Genomic DNA, 23184 nt, shown 5'->3' with positions numbered 1-23184 from the left:
TTCAGAGTCAACTCTTTTATGCTCTGGGCCCAGGTTTGATCCCTCAAGCTGCAGGTGTGGCCAAAAAAAAAAAATTCTTTTAGTTCTCTTTTTTCTTATTTAGGGGTGTGGAGGGGAGGGAATTTTATGCTGTGATTATTAATGTGTGAATGAACTTATTCTACTTAATTATTTTTCTAGTCTCTTTTCCTTTGACTTTATTACTTTGTGAGAACATGCCATTTTATGTATATTCTACCCTCATCAATACCTTTGTTTTAGATTTAATTCTATAAATAGAGTTACTATTAAGTGACTGACCTTTTTCTGAAGTTTTATTGTCTCTTGGCTGGATGAAACTTACTGTCTAGTAGAGATTCCTCAACCCCGCTTGTGGAAACCTTTTAAGGGCTTAGATGTTAAAAGTGCTTTCCTGCAGTCTTGATGTTTGAAGGATAGCTTGACTCACATATTCTTACATTTCTTAAAAATGACTGCCCTTTGGAGAAGGCAATGGCACCCCACTCCAGTACTCTTGCTTGGAAAACCCCCTGGACGGAGGAGCCTGGTAGGCTGCAGTCCACGGGGTCGCTGGGAGTCGGACACGACTGAGCGACTTCGCTTTCACTTTTCACTTTCATGCATTGGAGAAGGAAATGGCAGCCCACTCCAGTGTTCTTGCCTGGAGAATCCCAGGGATGGGGGAGCCTGGTGGGCTGCCATCTACGGGGTCACACAGAGTCGGACACGACTGAAGTGACTTAGCATAGCAGAGCATAGCATACCTTTAATTATTTGTGAATGGAAGAGTTTTGATTCTCCTGCATATATCTCAGTATTAACAAGGAAATTCAAAGCAAAGCCACCACTGGTTTATCCTAAGCTTCTGGCTCCATAGGAAAATGATAATCCACAGACATATTGATGATTGGAGGTACTAATGGAGTCCAGTGTGTCCTCTAAAACATCACAGAAAAGTCTGTACTCTGTTCAGTGGAATTTTTAGCTTATATCATTGTTTTCAGTTTATCTACAAATTTAGTAAGCTCTCAGGGGATGTGTGAAAATGTCAGTCCAGCATGGTAGAAAGCAGGTGTAAATATTGAGTCTCCAATTTTTCTTTAACAGTTCTGTTGGCATGCAGTAAACTGCACGTATTTAAAGTGTAGAATTTAATAAGTTTTTACAGTGTGTATGCATCTGTGAAACTACCACAACAATCAAGATAATAATCACATCTTTTATTTCAAGCATTTTCTAATGGCCCTTGATAAAATTTTAGTAAAGAGGTGAACCTGCAAATACAAAATCTGTGAAAAGTGAAGATGGCCAATATTTGTCCACTTTACACTAATTCCACCCTCTTTAATATATCTGTGCCAGGTAGTATTACTTCTCCTATTTTGTTCTTCCTTTTCAAAGCTTGTTTGCTATAAACTTCCCCCTAAGTACTGCTTTAGCAGTATTCCACACATTTTTATGTGTTGTTTTATTTTCCCTCAGTTTAAAATAATTTTTACTTTCTATTTTTATGTCTTATTTAGTCTATGGGTTTTCTAGAAGTATGTTATTTAGTTTCGGAATATTTGAAGTTTTTCAGAGATCACTAATTTTCTAATCTCTAATTAAATTGTTTTCAAAGGATGTCCTTGATAGGACTTAAATATTTTATATTGATAGAGACTTTTTTGTAATCCAGAATGTGGTCTTTATTGGTAAATGTTTCATATACACTTAAGCAGAATGCGTACTCTGCTGTTATTGGGTGGAAAATTCTGTGTCAGTTAAGTCAGGTTAATCGATAGTGTTGTTCAAATCTATACATTTACTGATTTTGTCTGATACATCTATCTATCCATTACTGAGAAAGGCTATTGAACAAAGCCCCTGTATTTAACTATATAAACTAAAATTGTAGATTTGTTTATTTTATTTTACAGTCTATCAGTTTTTGCTTCATAAGTTTTGAAGCTCTGTTATTAGGTTCCTAAGTCTTTAGAATAGTAGTGTACTCTTGATTAACTGATCTTTTAATCATGAAATGACGTTATTTATCCCTGGTAGTATACTTTGCTCTAAAATCTACTTTGTCTGATATTAATGAGGATACATCACCTTTCTTTTGATGGTGTATCATCTCCCATCTATTTTTACTATGTCATAAAACCTATTTGTGTATGTATATTTGAAGTTCATTTCTTGAAGGCAGAGTATAGTTGGGTCTTGCTTTTTAAAAAAATTAAATCTGATAATCTCTAAAAAAAAAAAAAAAAAATGACTGCCCTGCCATTGTCTTGTTTATATGTTGCTGATGCCAACCTGGTTTTCTTTTCTTTGTTGATGATGTGGTCTTTTTTGAAGATGTGAGTTTTTCTTTATCTGTAAAATTGAATTATTTTTCTTAGTTATGTCTCTTTGTTGACTATTCCAGATAAATTTTCCCTGGTATGTGTTTTCAGATTGTAGATTGATGTTTTCTTTGAGTCAGTAATTATAGTTTTGAATATTAGTTCAAATATTAGTTCAGCTGTTTCATTCTTCAGTGACCTTTGCTTATTGGATCTTTGCATCTCTTTTATTGTTCCTTCAGATCTTTTATATTGTATATCTTATAATTTAGTCTTCATTTCTGAGATGGTTTTGTGGGTTTTTTTTTTTTTTTCTATTTAAAATTCACTTTTTTCCTGTTATTTAAACTTCTTATTCACTCTATTTAAAATTTTGAGTGTTTGATTTGAGATGTTCTTTTATGTCTGCATCTGTTTTTTTAGTTATTTCTTATTTGTGATGGAGTGTTACATCTTTCCTTATAGCAATAAAACTATAAAATACAGTTTTATTGCTATAGTTTTCGGTGTGTTTTCATCTGCCCAAATTTTTCACTTTTAAAAATTCTATGTAAGTAATTTGGTATGGATGCTGAGTTCTTTTTTTCTCTTCAGGTTATTTGTGATGGGTTTTACTGTACCAGCAATACAGACAGTTTTATTTTGGGGTGAGGTTGGGCGGTTTCTTCAGTCTCTTAGTTCAGGAATACCCTCTTTGTTGCTACAGTCAAATGCAGTTTTTAAAATAAGTCCTCGCGGGACTTCCCCTGGTGATCCAGTGTTAGAGAATTTGCCCTCCAGTGCAGTGGACTTGGGTTGATACCTGGTTGGGGAACTAAGATCCCACATGCCACAGGGCAACTAAACCCATTTGCCACAACTAAAGAAGCCCATGTGCTGCAATGAAGACCAGCCACGGCCTAAATAGCAGAAACTATCAAACTATTAAAAAAATAAATAAATAACAATGAACTGAGTCCCCCTCCTCCATGTCCTGCACTGACTTAGCAGGGCCTCTCTCTTCAGTGCTCCCTCGCCATCCAGCTTTCACGCGACAGTCCCTCCTTTCGAGGTGGCTCCTGCTCCAAAGCTGTGCCCTACTGAACCTGTCACCTTTGCTCCTACAGACTTTTTGAGCCTCTGCATTTTGACTCCCCAGTAGTCATTGCCCTCATCCATCATGTCTGTCAGTACTTCCTTTGGACTTCTTACTTGGGTGAATCCTAGTTAATATAACCCATATTCAGTGGCCACTAGGACCCTGCTTTTGGACATCTTTGGATTCTTCTTTTGGACATATCCTTTTGAAACTTGGAGCTCTGGTCCTGAATGTTTATGCACTTATATGTAAGTTAGCAGAGTTCCAAAGAATAGCAAGAAGAGATAAGAAAGCCTTCTTCAGCGATAAATGCAAAGAAATAGAGGAAAACAACAGAATGGGAAAGACCAGAGATCTCTTCAAGAAAATCAGAGATACCAAAGGAACATTTCATGCAAAGATGTGCTCGATAAAGGACAAAAATGGTATGGACCTAACAGAAGCAGAAGATATTAAGAAGAGATGGCAAGAATACACAGAAGAACTGTACAAAAAAGAGCTTCATGACCTAGATAATCACGATGGTGTGATCACTGACCTAGAGCCAGACATCCTGGAATGTGAAGTCAAGTGGGCCTTAGAAAGCATCACTGCGAACAAACTCCACCACTCCACCACTAGTGGAGGTGATGGAATTCCAGTTGAACTATTCCAAATCCTGAAAGATGATGCTGTGAAAGTGCTGTACTCAATATGCCAGCAAATTTGGAAAACTCAACCGTGGCCACAGGACTGGAAAAGGTCAGTTTTCATTCCAATCCCAAAGAAAGGCAATGCCAAAGAATGCTCAAACTACCGCACAATTGCACTCATCTCACACGCTAGTAAAGGAATGCTCAAAATTCTCCAAGCCAGGCTTCAGCAATATGTGAACCGTGAACTTCCTGATGTGCAAGCTGGTTTTAGAAAAGGCAGAGGAACCAGAGATCAAATTGCCATCATCCGCTGGATCATGGAAAAAGCAAGAGTTCCAGAAAAACATCTATTTCTGCTTTATTGACTATGCCAAAGCCTTTGACTGTGTGGATCACAAGAAACTGTGGAAAATTCTGAAAGAGATGGGAATACCAGACCACCTGACCTGCCTCTTGAGAAATCTGTATGCAGGTCAGGAAGCAACAGTTAGAACTGGACATGGAACAACAGACTGGTTCCAAATAGGAAAAGGAGTTTGTCAGGGCTGTATATTGTCACCCTGTTTATTTAACTTATATGCAGAGTACATCATGAGAAACGCTGGACTGGAAGAAACACAAGCTTGAATCAAGATTGCCAGGAGAAATATCAATAACCTCAGATATGCAGATGACGCCACCCTTATGGCAGAAAGTGAAGAGGAACTAAAGGGCCTCTTGATGAAAGTGAAAGTGGAGAGTGAAAAAGTTGGCTTAAAGCTCAACATTCAGAAAATGAAGATCATGGCATCCGGTCCCATCACTTCATGGGAAATAGATGGGAAAACAGTGGAAACAGTGTCAGACTTTATTTTTCTGGGCTCCAAAATCACTGCAGATGGTGACTGCAGCCATGAAATTAAAAGATGCTTACTCCTTGGAAGGAAGGTTATGACCAACCTAGATAGCATATTCAAAAGCAGAGACATTTCTTTGCCAACAAAGGTCTGTCTAGTCAAGGCTATGGTTTTTCCTGTGTCATGTATGGATGTGAGAGTTGGACTGTGAAGAAGGCTGAGCGCCGAAGAATTGATGCTTTTGAACTGTGGTGCTGGAGAAGACTCTTGAGAGTCCCTTGGACTGCAAGGAGATCCAACCAGTCCATTCTAAAGGAGATCAGCCCTGGGATTTCTTTGGAGGGAATGATGCTGAAGCTGAAACTCCAGCTGAAACTCTCCACCTCATGTGAAGAGTTGACTCATTGGAAAAGACTCTGATGCTGGGAGGGATTGGGGGCAGGAGGAAAGGGGACGACAGAGGATGAGATGGCTGGATGGCATCACCGACGATGCACGTGAGTCTGAGTGAACTCCGGGAGTTGGTGATGGACAGGGAGGCCTGGCGTGCTGCGATTCATGGGATCGCAAAGAGTCAAACACGACTGAGTGACTGATCTGATCTGATCTGATGTAAGTTAGCTTTTAGTTGTCTCATTTTGTAATGCTCTGGGTGATTTTATTTGCTTTCTTCCTTGGCCTGTATGTTTTTTATGAGGACTTCTGTAATGTTTAGAAATTAGGGGCCAGTCATTATCCTATAAATAATTCATTTCTGTTTTTATGTGTTATGCTGGAAAATAAAAATGTTTGCTTTAAAATAATTTATAATTTACGTTTGTATAATTGAGTAATCACTTGTACTTCTCTTTCTGTGTCCCCGTGACCACTCCATTGTTTTCCTTAAGCTCGTTGGGATTATTTTTCATTGAAATAATTAGATTCTATTAAATAGCTATGGTTTTTTCAGTAGTCGTGTATGGATGTGAGAGTTGGACTGTAAAGAAGTTTGAGTGCTGATTGATGCGTTTAAATTGTGGTGCTGGAGAAGACTCTTCAGAGTCCCTTGGACAGCAAGATCAAACCAGTGTATCCTAAAGGAAATCAACCCTGAATACTCACTTGAAGGACTAATGCTGAAGCTGAAGCTCCAGTGCTTTTGGCCACCTGATGTGAAGAGCCGACTCACTGGAAAAGACCCTGATGCTGGGAAGGAGTGAGGGAAAGGGGAGGAGGCAACAGAGGATGAGAAGGTTGGATGGCATCATTGACTCAATGGATATGAGTTTGAGCAAGCTCCAGGAGATACTGAAGGACAGAGAAACCTGGTGTGCTGCAGTTCATGGGATGGCAAAGAATCGGACACAACTTAGCGACTGAACAATTAAATAGCTGGCTCTTAATCATATGTATATACCTGGAGTTATTATTGAATTTTGTCCTGTCCCTAAACACTCACATTCATAGCAGAGTTCTACACATATTAAGCAGGAATTCTAAAATTTCGTTAAATTTTCTTTTCTCAAGTGACATAATTTAATGCTGATGGGGAAAAAAAGAAAGGTAAGGGAAGTCTGGCATGTTTCACAATGCATTAACAGGATTATAGTATCTAGTGAGCAGGTGATGATGGTCACATTCAGTTCTGCTGCTAGTAAGACCTTATCTTTAATTTTAATTTCTAGACCCAAGACTTGGAGTGATGCAGACCAATGATGACTCCTTAATGCTGACACACTACAAAAATACTGGTGTAAAGTTCTCACAGACCTTTTAATTCTATTCTGAGACTGTGTACTTGTTACTTTGGATTTTTGAAATGCTTTCTGTTTTGTGAAATACTGATGGAGTTTTAAAAAGTTGTTTTTTTTTTTAACAATTAAGCTACCCCATTTAAATTGATTTTTAAAAAAATTTTACTGGTTTTAATAAAATATACAAGTTTGGGAACAATATTGTATCCACCTCAGAGAGTGGCACAAAATGTCAAAGGACTTAAAACTTTCATGTGAGAAACAGTGAAAAGAACAAAGATGTTTAGCTTGAATGAAAGAAAACCGAACTCTTAAGGGCTAGAATCAGTAAACAGAAGCTAGAGGGATATAGAGTTTGGCTCAATACAACTAAAAACATTTCAGTTGAGTGAGCTGGTACCAGAAGAGTTCTGTGACCATTTGCATTAGATGACATTTATTATAGAAGTAGGACAAGATTCTGAAGGGGCTCAGCCCTGGGATTTCTTTGGGAGGACTGATGCTGAGGCTCAAATTCCAATACTTTGGCCACCTCATGTGAAGAGTTGACTCATTGGAAAAGACTCTGATGCTGGGAGGGATTGGGGGCAGGAGGAGAAGGGGCGACAGGGGATGAGATGGCTGGATGGCATCATGGACTCGATGGACATGAGTCTGAGTGAACTCTGGGAGTTGGTGATGGACAGGGAGGCCTGGTGTGCTGCGATTCATGGGGTCACAAAGAGTCGGACACGACTGAGAAACTGAACTGACTGAACTGAGGACAAGATTATTTTTTAAAATAGTATAAAACCAGGAGGGGAAGAAATCATCCTTAAGTTTGTTTTCATGATTGTAATAGTCTGACAGAAACTGTAGGATATGAAAAGGATAGCATATTGTCTGTGAATGGAAGCTCCAACTAAAAGAATTAAAGGAAAGGGAGAATAAAGGCAGTTTTTCAGAGATTAAAAACATTAAAAAAGTTAAAGTATACTTACTTACAGTGAGTCTGCCTGCAGTTCAGGAGGCCCAGGTTCGATTCCTGTGTTGGGAAGATCCCCTGAGGAGGGAATGGCAACCTACTCCAGTATTCTTGTCTGGAGAATTTCATGGACAGAGGAGCCTGGCAGGCTACATCCATGGGGTCACAAAGAGTTGGACACGGCTGAGCGACTAAAACACACTTTTACCTACAGTGAAATGCACAGGATTTTAAGTGTATTGTTCTATTAGTTGTCTTTTTTTTTGTTTTAGTTTTGACACATCACAAACCATTGCAGCCTATGCCCATTTTAAGATGTGTTGGTAGAACATTAACGTCACCTCAGAATAGAGACCTTGTTCCTCTTGATTGCGTATTTTAATTCAGTTTCTGCTTTCACATTTCTCTGTAATCAAGCTTTGTTCGGTCTAAGTATTTATTGTAAGCTAGAACTGACACTGTACTTTATCAACATTCTATTGAGTGCTTACTCAGATTCTTTATATACATTTGTATTTCTCACTTTAACCCTGCAGGGTTGTTAATGTCCACATTTTGCAGGTGACACTGTTGAAGCGCTAATGAATTTAATTAAGCCAGTGATACACAACTGTTAAGTGCTAAGAATTGAACTCTAGACTGTAGAGCAGTGTTGTCCAATAGAATTTTTTGTGATGGAAATGTTCTGTATCTGAATTACTACTACGTTAGCCACTAGTCACATGTGGCTATTTGAACACCTGAGATGTGCTTAGCGTAGCTGAGGAGCTTTGCTGAAAATTTTAAAATTATATTTAATACTAACTGATTAAGATGTTAAATAGCCATAGCTCTTGAGCGTATAGACTGCAGGTGCCCTTTCTCCACACTTTTCTGCTGTACAAAAGCAGGACTACTAAGGTAGCTACAGGACACTGGCCCTGCCACGTGCTAGCCAGGCTCATATTAAGTTAATAAATAAATGTTTCTTGAATTGCTTTTAGCGTATCTAAGGTTTGTTTTCTTTTTAACTTTTTAATTGTGAAAATTTCAAGCATATGAAAACAGTGATTCTGTTTATTCTTTTTCATCTGTGACCCCTACCACCTGGATCATTTTGTCAAATCCCAGGCATCATTTCAAAATGGCTGACTTTTAAAGCTAAATTTTGCTTTTATCATTTAGCTTGACTTGACGCTGAATTCCTTTTAAACAATTTTGAAAAAAATTGCACTGAAGAAGACAATGAAAAGGTGTATTTAAATCTAAAGAAGATTAATGTTAACATAATGTAATGCGTCCCTTGTGGCTCAGCTGGTAAGGAATCAGCCTGAAATGCTGGAGACCTGGATTCAATCCCAGGGTAGGGAAGAGTCCCTGGAGAAGGGAAAGGCTACTCACTCCAGTATTCTGGCCTGGAGAAATTCCATGGTTTATGTAGTCCATGGGGTCGCAAAGAGTCGGACCCAACTGAGCGACTTGCACTTGCACTGTGTAATGTTAATGTCAAATCTAAATGGTATATATTTGTGTTACATATAATCTTAAGTCTTCTATTTTAAATCACCTAAATCATTCTTTTCTTTTAACATAAATAGCCTAGAGTCTTTTACTTGCCGTGTCACATTCCCACATCTTTAGTCAGTTCAGTTCAGTTCAGTTGCTCACTTGTGTCCGACTCTTTGTGATCCCATGAATCGCAGCACGCCAGGCCTCTCTGTCCATCACCAACTCCCGGAGTTTACCCAAACTCATGTCTATCGAGTTGATGATGCCATCCAGCCATCTCATCCTCTGTCGTCCCCTTCTCCTCCTGCCCCCAAGTCCCTCCCAGCATCAGGGTCTTTTCCAATGAGTCAACTCTTTGCATGAGGCGGCCAAAGTATTGGAGTTTCAGCTTTAGCATCAGTCCTTCCAATGAACACCCAGGACTGATCTCCTTTAGGATGGACTGGTTGGATCTCCTTACAGTCCAAAGAACTCTCAAGAGTCTTCTCCAACACCACAGTTCAAAAGCATCAATTCTTTGGCAGGAAACATTTTTTTCCTGTAACAAGGGTTTGGAAAAAAAGGATGAACTTCCTGTTAGCAATAGGTCTGAACTTTTCACAGCTTATCCAACTATTTTATGTATATAAGTAGCCAACTGTTGTGGAGATTTCTCACTCTCCATATTCTTATTAGCAAAATTAGAAATAAGTTTTTAAAAGGGTCAGTGAAATAATTTTCTTGTTGCTGTTCAGTCGCTCAGTCACATCTGGCTCTTTGTGACCCCTTGGACTGTAGCACGCCAGGCTTCCCTGTCCTTCACCATCTCCTGAAGCTTGCTCAAATTCATGTCGATCGAGTCAGTGATGCCATCCAACCATCTCATCCTCTGTCGTCCCCTTCTCCTCCTGCCTTCAATCTTTCCCAGCATCAGGGTCTTTTCTAATGAGTCAGTTCTTCGCATCAGGTGGCCAAAGTATTGGACCTTCAGCTTCAGCATCAGTCCTTCCAATGAATATTCAGGACTGATTTCTTTTAGGATTTGACTGGTTTGATCTCCTTGCAGTCCAAGGGACTCTCAAGAGTCTTCTCCAACACCATAGTTCGAAAGCATCATTTCTTCAGTGCTCAGCCTTCTTTATGCTCCAGCTCTCACATCCATACATGACTACTAGAAAACAGTAGCTTTGACTATATGGACCTTTGCCAGCAACGTAATGTCTCTGCATTTTAATATGCTGTCTAGGTTTGCCCTAGCTTTTCTTCCAAGAAGCAAGCATCTTTTAATTTCATGGCTGCAGTCACCGTCCACAGTGATTTTGGAGCCCAAGAAAATAAAGTCTCTCAGTTTCCATTGTATTCCTGTTTATTTGCCATGAAGCAAGCATCTTTTAATTTCATGGCTGCAGTCACCGTCCACAGTGATTTTGGAGCCCAAGAAAATAAAGTCTCTCAGTTTCCATTGTATTCCTGTTTATTTGCCATGAAGTGATGAGACTGGATGCCATGATCTTAGTTTTTTGAATGTTGAGCCAGCTTTTTCACTCTCTCTCCTCTTTCACCTTCATCAAGAGGCTCTTTAGTTCCTCTTTACTTTCTGCCATAAGGGTGGTGTCATCTTCATATCTGAGGTTATTCATATTTCTCCCAGCAATCTTGATTCCAGCATGAGCTTCATCCAGCCTGGCATTTTGTATGATGTACTCTGCATATAAGTTAAATATACAACCTTGATGTACTCCTTTCTCAGCCTTGACATACTTTCCATATTATGACAAAAAAATCTTAAAATTGTGACTTTCAGATGCTATGATCCATTGGTATCAGTGCCTCAGCTGAGCAAAGGTGCTGATGGACAGAGCCAGAACACCTAGAGGGTTCCCTTCTGGGCAGGTTCTGCTCTTCCCTGGTGGCTCAGTGGTAAAGAATCTGCTTGCAATGCAGGAGACCACCTGCAATCCAGGAGAAGCAGGTTTGGATCCCTGAGTTGGGAAGATCCCCTGGAGAAAGGCAGGGCAACCCACTCCCTGTATTCTTACCTGGGACATTCCATGGACAGAGGAGCCTGGTGGGCTATAGTCTGTGGAGTCGTAAGAGTTGAACACAACTGAGTGGCTAAATCACCACCAGTTTTTTTTTTTAAACTTTACAATATTGTATTGGTTTTGTCATATATCAACATGAATCTGCCACAGGTATACACATGTTCCCCATCCTGAACCCCCCTCCCTCCTCCCTCCCCATACCATCCCTTTGGGTCGTCCCAGTGCACCAGTCCCAAGCATCCAGTATCGTGCATTGAACCTGGACTGGCGACTCGTTTCATATATGATATTATACATGTTTCAGTGCCATTCTCCCAAATCATCCCACCCTCTCCCTCTCCCACAGAGTACAAAAGACTGTTCTATACATCATTGTCTCTTTTGCTGTCTCGTATGCACGGTTATTGTTACCATCTTTCTAAATTCCATATATATGCGTTAGTATACTGTATTGGTGTTTTTCTTTCTGGCTTACTTCACTCTGTATATTCGGCTCCATTTTCATCCACCTCATTAGAACTGATTCAAATGTATTCTTTTTAATGGCTGAGTAATACTCCATTGTGTATATGTACCACAGCTTTCTTACCCATTCATCTGCTGATGGACATCTAGGTTGCTTCCATGTCCTGGCTATTACAAACAGTGCTGCGATGAACTTTGGGGTACACGTGTCTCTTTCAATTCTGGTTTCCTCAGTGTGTATGCCCAGCAGTCGGATTGCTGGATCATAAGGCAGTTCTATTTCCAGTTTTTTAAGGAATCTCCACACTGTTCTCCATAGTGGCTGTACTAGTTTGCATTCCCACCAACAGTGTAAGAGGGTTCCCTTTTCTCCACACCCTCTCCAGCATTTATTGCTTGTAGACTTTGGGATCACAGCCATTCTGACTGGCATGAAATGGTACCTCATAGTGGTTTTTTGATTTGCATTTCTCTGATAATGAGTGATGTTGAGCATCTTTTCATGTGTTTGTTAGCCATCTGTATGTCTTCTTTGGAGAAATGTCTATTTAGTTCTTTGGCCCATTTTTTGATTGGGTCATCACCACCAGTTTTTAAAACTCTTTTCTGTTATCCAGATTAGATACATTTTATTGGTCTGTTTTTCCTGTACAGTGATTCTTTCCAGTTATCTCCTTTCTAGTTTTGGGTCTATACAGTGAGTTCTGTCCTCATCTCCTCTAAGATGTTGCAAAGGGTTCACTAGTTAACTTCTTCCAACATTTTCATAATAACTAATTTAAAGTATTGAATAGAAGTCTCTGTATTTGTCTGGTTGATTTTTTTTTTTTCCTATGCAAGTTGAGATTTTCCTATTTCTTCAAATGCCACATAATCTTGGATTTTATCCTGGATGTTCTGAATATTAGTATCAGACTTTGGGTCTTGTTTTAAATCCTTTGGAGAATGTTAATTTTGTTTTAGCAAATTTGGTTAGATTCAGGCTGTAAGCCCCAACTATTTCTATGGACCCTAGTTCTTACATCAGTTCAGTTTTTAAAATCTTTGTGGTTCTGTTGCCTCTGTCCTGCTTATGTGCCATCCAGTAGCTGGTCTGAGGCCTGCATGATCTATCTATTGTTTCAGTTCTCAAAGTCTTGTGTGTTGTGATCAGATCCATGCATGTTTATGAACCCTGGAATTCATAAACATCTTTATGAGATTGCTTTCCCCAGTTCCACTTCCTTTGTGATGTTTCTGATATTTTGTTTCCTTGGCTCCTTATCTCACCCTCTAACTAGAAAGCTGGGGTTCTCCTTATTTTGCTCTGCTGCATACTTCTGTGATCATGCCCATATTTGGCTAGAAGTTTATCGATTTTATTGATCTTCTCAAAGAACCAGCATTTGGTTTCATTGATTTCCTTTTTGTTTTTTCCTGTTTCATTAATTCTGTTCTTTTTACTTTTGTTTTTTCTGCTTTGAGTTTAATTTGCTCTTATGTTTCTAATTTCTTAGGGTAGAAGCTGAGATGATAATTGGAGATCTTTTAGAATACAGGTTTTTTCCCTGACTGCTTTCATAATTTTCTCTTTTGTCCTTATTTTTTAGCATTAGGATTGTGATGCGCCCCTTTTTTCTGCTTGCTTTTTGTTTTGTTTGTTCTTTTCTTTCTTTTTTTTTTTTTAGTTCATCCTGCTTGGAGTTTGTTGAGATTCTTGGATTTGTGGGTTTTTTGGGTTTAGAGTTTTTATCAAATTTGCAGTTTTTGATACTTTTCCCACTTTAGTTTTCTGTCCTCTTTTCTGACTCCTGTTACATATATGTGCTAGGCCATTAGACCACTTGATATTGTGCCATCGGTAGGAGTTCTGTGTTCTGTCTCTCGTTTTACCCTTTCATCGTCCGTGTTGGATTGTTTCTGTTACATGTTTTCCAGTTCACGCAGCCACTGAAGTTCTCTGTCATGGTTTTGTTCACTGCACAAGTTTCAGGTTCACTACAGTGTTTAATATTTTAAGCCCATATCATTAACTTTTCATTTTTGATGCTATATTTTTTATTGTACAATCTCCATTCCTTAATAATTCCGTTTCTCTATTGAGATTTCCTGTTTGTTTTCTGATTATGTTCATGGTTTTCCTTTCAATCCTTTAATAGTACATAACAGAAACTTTTAAAGTCTGCCTGCTACTTCTGCCATTATTTCTGAATCTGTTTCTGTTGATTGATTTTTTTTTTTTTTTTTTTCTGTAGGTCAGGGTCACAATTTCCTGTTTCTTCACTTTTCTAATGATTCCTCTTTTTTCGTAATGTATATTATGGACGCTAGGATATTAAGTGTCTGGATCTTGTTCTTTTGTAATAAAGTTTTGTTTTGGGAAGTGGTTAATTTGCTTGTGCATCAGCTTGTTCTTATTTTTAAGTTTTAATAAAAATGAGTCTGCTGCTGCTGCTAAGTCACCTCAGTCGTGTCCGACTCTGTGCGACCCCATAGACGGCAGCCCACCAAGCTCCCCCGTCCCTGGGATTCTCCAGGCAAGAACACTGGAGTGGGTTGCCATTTCCTTCTCCAATGCATGAAAGTGAAAAGTGAAAGTGAAGTCACTCAGTCGTGTCCAACTCTTTGCGACCCCATGAACTGCTGCCCACCAGGCTCCTTCGTCCATGGAATCTTCCAGGCAAGAGTACTGGAGTGGGGTGCCATTGCCTTCTCCAAAATGCGTCTAGATTATCCTTATTCCTAAGGTTTTGAGTATTTAATGCAGCCTAACTGTTTGGCACTCAAATGTCTCCCAGCCAATAGCTGTTTAGCTCATACTACTTGGTAGTATTTCTTTGCCAACTTGAGTAGAATTCTGTAGTGTACCTGACCAATTTAATATTTGACCATGACTCTTGTGCAGATTTCTAAAACTTCATAACTGTACAGTTCTTTTTGATGATACCTTGCTCTATAAATTTCATCTTTTCAGACAGTTTCTAACTCTGATACCTGTTTAGATCAGTAAGACTACCATGTTTTGTTTTTGTTCTTCCTCTCTATTCTACAGTCTGGAAAATGCCTCTGGGCAAAAAAAAAAAAAAAAAGGTTTTCTTGAGATTTACCTTGTTTGCCTTCTGAAAGTCCACAATCCTGTGTTGGCCCTTGTTCAGTGGCTGAAAATAGTTATTTATTTACTTAACCAGTTTCATGCTTGGAAGGAGCATTAACTGTATCAGTTATTCCTATACATTTAGAAGCAGGAGTCTCAGTGTATGTTGTCAACATTTAGCACATGGAATTTGAACAGGTCATTCTGTTTTAATTATGTCCTGTTTAGCTTTACTGTTTATGTAGCAGTGTTGATATTTTAAAATTTAGTTGCTAATGAAAACTTAACAGTCTACAGTGTTCTAATATCTTGATACTATTATGATTAATTTTGAATTAATACAAGGCAGGTGAAAAATAGAATAATATGGTATTCATTGCATGCTAAGGGAGACCCTTATTCATAATTGTGAAATTTCAGGAACTCTCCATATACAGGAATTTCAGAGACAGAATTGTGGACATGTATTTTTATTTAGTTTGATGATTTTACTGTGAAGACTTAATATGTCTGCCTGCTATGTCATTTTACAAAGCTTGTTTTAAATGAACTGATGTGAAATCTTTGCTCACAATATACTGTGTAGTATTTCCATCTCTTTTTCCCTAAATACTCTAAAAATTTTAACTTAAGTCTACAAGTTTGGTTAAAACAATATTAAGAACCTTATAATTAAAAAAAAGAAAGAATCTTATTGTGGTAAATTTATTTCAGTGGTTCTGTAGAATGAACTTTAGTGATAGTGTTACATGGGAGTTGCAAAAACAAGCAAATTGCTATTTTTTAATTCATTTACATCTTTTAAATGGTTCAGAAAAGGACATCTTATGATTATATCTTCTATTATATTTTAAGACTGCTTTTATAAGATTGGATTTTGGTTAGATAGACACTTATATTAAAGCTGAATTATGCATATATCTGGTCTTATGTTTGGAGGAAAGAAGTTATTGAATGAAATATGATGCACTCTTTCCTATTTTTCTTGTAAACCCTGTATGCCATTAGAGTTTATCCTTGGGCAAAAGCAGAATTTTTTAGGAATTTTTATGGGATAAAGTAAGTTGAATGTCTATTGTTATTTTTTCCAGTAAACTGTGAGACTACTACTCTCATTTGTAATGAGTGACCTGTTGTAGGAGTAGTGCTTTTTAGAAAGAAAAATAAATTGAAGTCTGTTTCCTTAAATGCACACTGAAGGGTATGCCATCTTTAATTATTTTTACAGGTCACATTGACAGAGCTAATTGGGTTAGTGGCATTGAGTATAATTTCAATATGGAAGACTACCAAATTTCATTAATTGGGAACATAATCATTAGGAACTGAAATATAATTACTGTTCTGAAGTGTGATAAAGTAAAAAGCTAAGTACTGTAGCATCTCATATTCAAATAGAGTGGTTTTTAATTTTCATTTGGCAGACTCAGTTATTTGGGGGAATTTTCTAGTTGGTTAATTGTTTTATGTGTGTTCATTTTTGTCACCTTATTTTTGGCATTTTTATTGCCTATTTGGCTTCCCTGGTGGCTCACTTGGCCTGCAGTGCAGGAGACACAGATTCAATTCCTGGGTCGGGAAGATCTCCTGGATCTTCCAGTATGGCTACCCACTCCAGTATTCTGGGAAATCCCATGGACAGAGGAGCCTGGCAGGCTATAGTCCATAGCTGCTGCTGCTACTGCTGCTAAGTCGCTTCAGTCGTGTCTGACTCTGTGCGACCCCATAGACGGAAGCCCACCAGGCTCCCCCGTCCCTGGGATTCTCCAGGCAAGAACACTGGAGTGGGTTGCCATTTCCTTCTCCAGTGCATGAAAGTGAAAAGTGAAAGGAAAGTCGCTCAGTCGTGTCCGACTCTTAGCGACCCCATGGACTACAGCCTACCAGGCTCCTCCATCCATGGGATTTTCCAGGCAAGAGTACTGGAGTGGGGTGCCTTTGCCTTCTCCAATAGTCCATAGGGTCACACAGAATTGGACACTACCAAATTGACTTTGCACGAAGGTATGCACGCACTCATGCACGCACTGAATAAACAAAGAAGCAAAAGGTGAGATAAAAGTTGAATTTGTTGATTGGAAGATCTGTTAGAAGATGACAGCTCTGGGCTTTAATAATACTTAAAATGTTAATAAAATTTCTGTTTGTGGTGCAGAGAGCTCTCAACCGGGACTGACTCAGAGAGGGCCTCAACTGATAAGCCCTCCAACACTTCTCTAGGTATTTTGCCCCTGACTTGGTTTGTAATTTCTGGCAGGAGATGCATGAAGGAGCCCATGCAGATTTTGGGATGTCTTTTTTCTTAATAGTTCCATCATTTTCAGTACTCTGTCCTACCGAATAGCTCAGCCTCCCTGAACTTCAGTCTTTGTCTCATCATCTCTGTGGACTATCGTGTGCTGTTTCAGACCCTTCTTCCTGTGCTGTGATCTGTAGAGCAGTGACATTACCCAGTGTATCGTGCTGTCCCCCGCCTCCATGGTTCACAGCCCGTGCTGCCTCTTGTCCAGTGTCTGACAACAGTTATTTTATGCATTTTGTCTCATTTTGTTGTTTAAGATAAAAGGACACATTTCTCCTCACTTCACTGTGGCCAAAAGTGGAACTTCCCTTACTGCATTTTTACAGAAATAAAATTGTAGAAAGCTAATTAAATGTTTTAAGAACAATGTACTTAAATTGTTCTTTGTATGTATGTTCTTGTTGTTGTTTAGTCTCTATGTCTTTTCCGACTCTTTTGTGACCCGATGGGCTGTTGGCCCACGAGCCTCCTCTAACCATGGGATTTCTCCGGCAAGAATACTGGAGTAGGTTGCCCTTTTCTTCTTCAGGGGACCTTCCCAACCCAGGAATGGAACCCTTGTCTCCTGCATTGACAGGAGGATTCTTTCCCATTGAGCTACCAGGGAAGCCCTTGATGTAGTTCTTGGAAAACAGTGAGAAGTCATGAGTATTGCTTTTAATTAGCGTCCTGTAATGACTTTTACTATTATTATAAGAAAAAGGTTGCTTTAGGCTTTCTGCTGAGTGAATAGGAACACTAAATTTAGTTGCTTAGTCTTATGTTTCTTTGGCTGTGTATGGTTAAGTTACTGCTTCTGCTCTCCCCTCCCTTGTATCCCTCAGATCACCTTGCCTGTTGATTGTGGGAGAAGCAGAGAGTTAGGAAGCTATTGCAGAGAAACTAGGACTGATGAATCTATTAGAGGATGGGAGTCTCAGGGATGAAAGCACAGAGGATAATTAGGTTTCTTGTTTTGTCATCTGAATGAGGTTGAGTTGAAGGAAATGCATCTCTTGAGATGGTAAAGACTTGGTGAAGAATAGATTCTCGGGGTGGGGGGGAAATCAGTTGTGTTTTGGACTGTATATTAGGTTTGAGACGTGAACAATAAAATAGAGATGGTGAGTACATAGTTGATTGTAGACCAGCTCTGTGGTTGGCTTTTGCATTGAGCTTTAGCCAGTTGATTTCTTGGTGCTGAGTGTAAAATTTTATATTTTTGTTTCTACACATTTTTCTCCTATGATTTTATTATCATTTGCATTAACTATCTCAGCCAGATTTTGAGTGTTATTGTTTCAAAAATTAAGACTAAAATTTGTTTCAACTTAGGACAGTAAATTCTGACATAAATTATCATATCTTTAAGGTGCAGAGATTTTCTGTAATGAATACAGTGCTTTAAAAATTACTGTTATGAAAGCACATGTTGATACATTTATAGAAAAAGAGAACTTGGAACTTAATTACCACATTTGCTCACTTGTCTTTTCCTCATTCTGTCATTGTGCTTATATCACAGTATTTTGATAAACCAGAACTAAATATTTACATTTCTATAATTATATGTGTATTATTTATTATTGAGCCAAATATTACACTAAGACCATAATTTCTTATATAAGCCTTTATTTCCCCTGGAGTTAAAATCTGTCTTATTCAGTTGGTTTTCTGTAGACTCATTGGTCATTTTCCCCAAATGTGCCTGTATTCTGTCATGTGCTTATAAATAATATTTTCCATATTATGAAGTACACAGGTTCCATTTTTGACTTTGCTAGAAACCTATTCCATGGTGGCCTCTGGAATCCTGTTTCATTTTGGAGTGGTTGTTCTTTTGTCTACATTAGATTATTTATTTACTAAGTTCCACGTTGTCTTTTTTGTTTTGATTTCTTTCAATAACTTCCTAAGGAAGAGTGCAAAGATATAATTTTAACTTTCTAAGAAGCCTTAAAATGTCCTTTTACTTACATACTCGATTGACAATTTAGCTGGGTAAGGAATTCTGAATTTTGAAGACTCTGTGTAGATATTTTATAACTTTCAGCAGTATACCATTTTTACTTTAGAGTAAACCTTCAGCGCTGTTCTGATTACATATCCTTTTTATGTGACTTGTTTTTTTTCTCTCTGGAAGTTTTTAAGGACCTTTATTTCTCGGCTTTGAATTTTCATTATGACGTGTGTGTCTTTTTCCTCCTTCTTTAATTTGCATGCACTTGTTTGTCTCTTGTGGCTTCAGAGACTTCTTTCCTTCAGTTAAAAAGAAAATGTTATTTTAAAGTATAATTTCTACACCCTCCACCCCAATTTTCACATTATATTAACACTTGTTGGACCTTTTGAAGTCCGCTAATGCTTGTCTTATTTTTTCTAATGTGTGTTTTGTCCCTTTGTCTACCTTTTACTTTCTGTATTTGAACTGTCTATATTAAAAAAAAAATTTGGTTGCTCAGTATGACTGTATTTTTTTTTTTTTTTTTTTTCAATTTTGAATGTGGAATGTGACTTGTAGGAGCTCAGTTCCCCAGCCAGGGATTAAACCCAGGCTACTGCAGTGAAAGAGCCAAATCCAAATTACTAGGCCACCAGGGAGTTCCGTGTGTGTGTGTAATTGGCGTTTTTGTGGAATTTAGAATATGGCAGTAACATGAGATCATTTTGTTGTGTTTAACAGAATCAAAAGTGCAGCACCAAATTTAAAGTTTACATTTTTTACTAAACTTAAATTTTTTCTTTTTTCTTTTGACAGAGGTGTTATGAACATAAACAGTACAGAAATGGATTGAAATTCTGTAAACAAATCCTCTCTAATCCCAAATTTGCTGAGCATGGAGGTAAGTGTAAATGTAGTACACTGGCATGTAAGCATAAGTAGGTAAGGTTCTGCTTACTTACCTGATTTCACTTATTTGGGCTCTGTTACTCCAGATGCCAAGACTATTTTCCAGAGAGAATGGACCTTATCCTTATGTCTGTGGGAAGATACTTAGTATTCAGTTTATTGTTGAGAAAAGGATAACACGATCTACTTGAGTTCTGATTTATTTCTGCTTTGAATATTAGCACCATAGGAAGGGTGAAAAAAGAACCTAGTAAAAGAACCTAGTAAAACAAATATACTAATTTAAGTTTAATAAGTAAGTTTATTTAAAATGGTTACAAGAAAATTTTGCTTGACAACTTTGGTTGAGCAGAAGAAATTTTATTCCTTACAATAAACTTATTCAGAAAGTGTCCATTTGGGCCTTTGCTCATGAACCAGCATCTTCTTATTTAGAGCATTGTATCTTAGCTTTTCAAGACAGTCATGTTTAAGACATGATTTATACATATTGTGAAAGTTATGTAGCTTTGGCCTGTGTGAGGGTAGAAGACTGGACGGTGAGATGTTTGTAGGGTAAAGGCAGAGCTTGTAGCTCAACTTCGGAAGAGACAAAGGAGCAGTGAACTCGCACAGGTCCCATTCGTTAGTTAGGAAACATGGTTCTTTGTTAATTTGATAGTGTTCTCTTAGTATTGAAGAGAGAGAGTAATAGTTCTCTGTTAGCTTTCTTTACTCTTGCATATTTTCATTATAATAACATTGTTTAAAGACAGAAAGCAGTGGGTATTAAGTGTGTAGAATTTTCTTTCTCCATTTCCTTCTTAAAAAATAGTTTTGCTTGGGACTTCCTTGAACATTCAGTGGTTGACTCTATGCTTTCATTGCAGGGGGCACAGGTTCAGTCCCTTATCAGGGAACTAAGATCCTGTGTGCCATGCTGCATGGTGTATATATATATGCTAGCCAGTTGTATATTAGGTTGTTTTATATTCTTTCCGAAAGTATGTGTAACAGTAATGTAACTTAGTGGTATAGACACCATAGAGTTTGAGTACAGCATAGAACCAGCTTTCATTGTTTCTAAAGTGTACTTTCCCCTCATATTGGAACACATCTGAAATCAGGTTGCATATGAAGTGTCATAATTTAATTGCAATAGTGTTTAACAGCAATAAGTTAAGATTTATTCTAAACTTACTGACAAGCTACATTTTCATGAAACCACTTGAAGGAGTTTCTTACAAGAATAGATTTTTATCTGTTTAACAACAAAGTGTTACTTTCTATAGTACCTTGCTAATTTGGCTACTTGCCAAATATATTTTGTTTGTTTCTTTTTTCCTTGAATTTATACAGATTTATGATGATTAGTACATACTTTTTTTTTTTTGCTTCCATTTCTTTATATACTATATATATATACTTTATATACTATAAATATTGATTCTTCCTTTCTATCTTTAATCCTTATCTTTTATACCTAACTAATTTTTCTATAAATTTTAATTTGTAGTCCTAAAAGTTAGGCAGATTAACCATAATGAGTATTTTATACTCATTTGTATTTCATAGAATATACATTGTAAAAGTAGAAGTATTGCTTTTTCTCTTTCTGAAAATTAGTATTTTCCTCAACTCTTTGGATTGTAAATGGTGGATGTCTGACATCTTTAGTTTGTATTTTTAATAGTAAACCCAAAGAATCATTTTCAAATTGTAAAAGTCAGAAATGTAGATAATTGATGGATATATTTTAATCATCGAACAGTGAATTTAATTTCTGTGTAACTTGGGTTCACAGAGAAAGGATTGGTTTAATTAGATCATCCCATGGAAAATAATTTTGTCTTGTTACCATATACATTACCAGATATACATGCATTTATGTATCTTTTTATCTAAAAAACATTTCTAGGAAGGCCTCTTTTATAGAAATGTGTAGTTACTTCATTTGTCAATTTTTAAAATTTTTTAATTCTGTAAAAGCCTGGACATTTTCCCAATAATCTCCTTGAAGTTTTAAATAGTTAAGATAATGTAACATTTGTTTTTGAGATTATAGTACCTTTTTTGTTGTTGTTGGTTATCTTTAAGTTCCTTCTTTCTTTTTTTTTTTAAATAGAAACTCTGGCTATGAAAGGATTAACATTGAACTGTTTGGGGAAAAAGGAAGAAGCTTATGAATTGGTTCGTAGAGGTTTGAGAAATGACTTGAAGAGTCATGTGTGTATCCTTTTTGAGATATATTTAAGGGTTGAATTGGGATGGCTTGAGTTTAGGCAGCAAAATGAGAGTCAGAAGTTTTAGATCTCTCTTACTGTGTAACTCAAGAAGAGATGATTCTTTCTTCAGTTGAGTACCATCAGTTGCCTTCATTCAGGAAACATTTTTGTATACCTACCGTGGCCTAACATTATAACTATTTACAGATAAATGGGACTTGCCTATTTTAATATCTGTGAAAGCTCTTCCCACACTTAAAGAAGAGGCACCCTGCCAGTTTCATCATAGCATGAATTTAGAGAAGGATATACGATAAGGCATGTTAGAAGTCAAGTATAGTGTACTGATTAAGCCCAGGGTTTGGAGTATGCTTCACTTAGGCTTGAATCTCAGCTCAGCTTCTTTTTAACTGTGGTCTTAGGGCATAGACCTCATGTGTAAGATGAGAATAATCATACCCACTTCACTGTGGTCTTGTAAAGATTTAATGATGCTTAACATAGTCCCTGATAATTCTAAGTACTGTATGAGATAAATTTTATTTCATTAAGGGAAGTGTAAGAGTCAGAACAAGTACAAATGTCTAAGGGAAGATAGAGACAAAATTGTGGGTTGCTATTTTTTAAATAGGTTTAAACAAATATTTCTTTACCTGTTTTGTTGGCTAACAGTTTTAAGTGCTGAAACAACAAATTTTTAAGTGTTAACTTATATGCAGAGTACATGATGAGAAACGCTGGGCTGGAAGAAGCATAAGCGGGAATCAAGATTGCCGGGAGAAATAGCAATAACCTTAGATATGCAGATGACACCACCCTTATGGCAGAAAGTGAAGAGGAACTAAAAAGCCTCTTGATGAAAGTGGAAGAGGAGAGTGAAAAAGTTGGCTTAAAGCTCAACATTCAGAAAACTAAGATCATGGCATCTGGTCCCATCACCTCATGGGAAATAGATGGGGAAACAGTGGAAACAGTGTCAGACTTTATTTTTTTGGACTCTAAAATCACTGCAGATGGTGATTGCAGCCATGAAATTAAAAGACACTTACTCCTTGGAGGGAAAGTTATGACCAACCTAGACAACATATTAAAAAGCAGAGACATTACTTTGCCAACAGAGGTCCGTCTAGTCAAGGCTATGGTTTTTCCAGTAGTCATGTATGGATGTGAGAGTTGGACTATGAAGAAAGGTGAGCGCCGAAGAATCGATGCTTTTGAATTGTGG

At 37.6% G+C, this 23184-nt stretch overlaps 2 protein-coding genes across 3 annotated transcripts in view; one reads left to right on the top strand and one right to left on the bottom strand.

Annotated features, from left to right (window-relative positions):
• NDUFC1 (NADH:ubiquinone oxidoreductase subunit C1) overlaps nucleotides 1–23184 on the bottom strand; it is a 170467-nt gene that overhangs the window by 26077 nt on the left and 121206 nt on the right. The gene's annotated exons all lie outside the window — the stretch shown is intronic.
• NAA15 (N-alpha-acetyltransferase 15, NatA auxiliary subunit) overlaps nucleotides 1–23184 on the top strand; it is a 73128-nt gene that overhangs the window by 10863 nt on the left and 39081 nt on the right. For both annotated transcript variants that reach the window (XM_055550103.1, XM_055550102.1), the window contains exons 2-3: nucleotides 19663–19747; nucleotides 21860–21964. In XM_055550103.1, coding sequence (XP_055406078.1) covers nucleotides 19663–19747; nucleotides 21860–21964 — 190 coding nt within the window. The remainder of the gene's footprint in view (nucleotides 1–19662; nucleotides 19748–21859; nucleotides 21965–23184) is intronic.

Source organism: Bubalus kerabau, chromosome 16 (assembly GCF_029407905.1).
Source record: "Bubalus kerabau isolate K-KA32 ecotype Philippines breed swamp buffalo chromosome 16, PCC_UOA_SB_1v2, whole genome shotgun sequence".
NCBI lineage: Eukaryota > Metazoa > Chordata > Mammalia > Artiodactyla > Bovidae > Bubalus > Bubalus kerabau.
The sequence above is the reverse complement of the archived record's forward strand: the minus strand, read 5'-3'. Positions and strand labels throughout refer to the sequence as shown.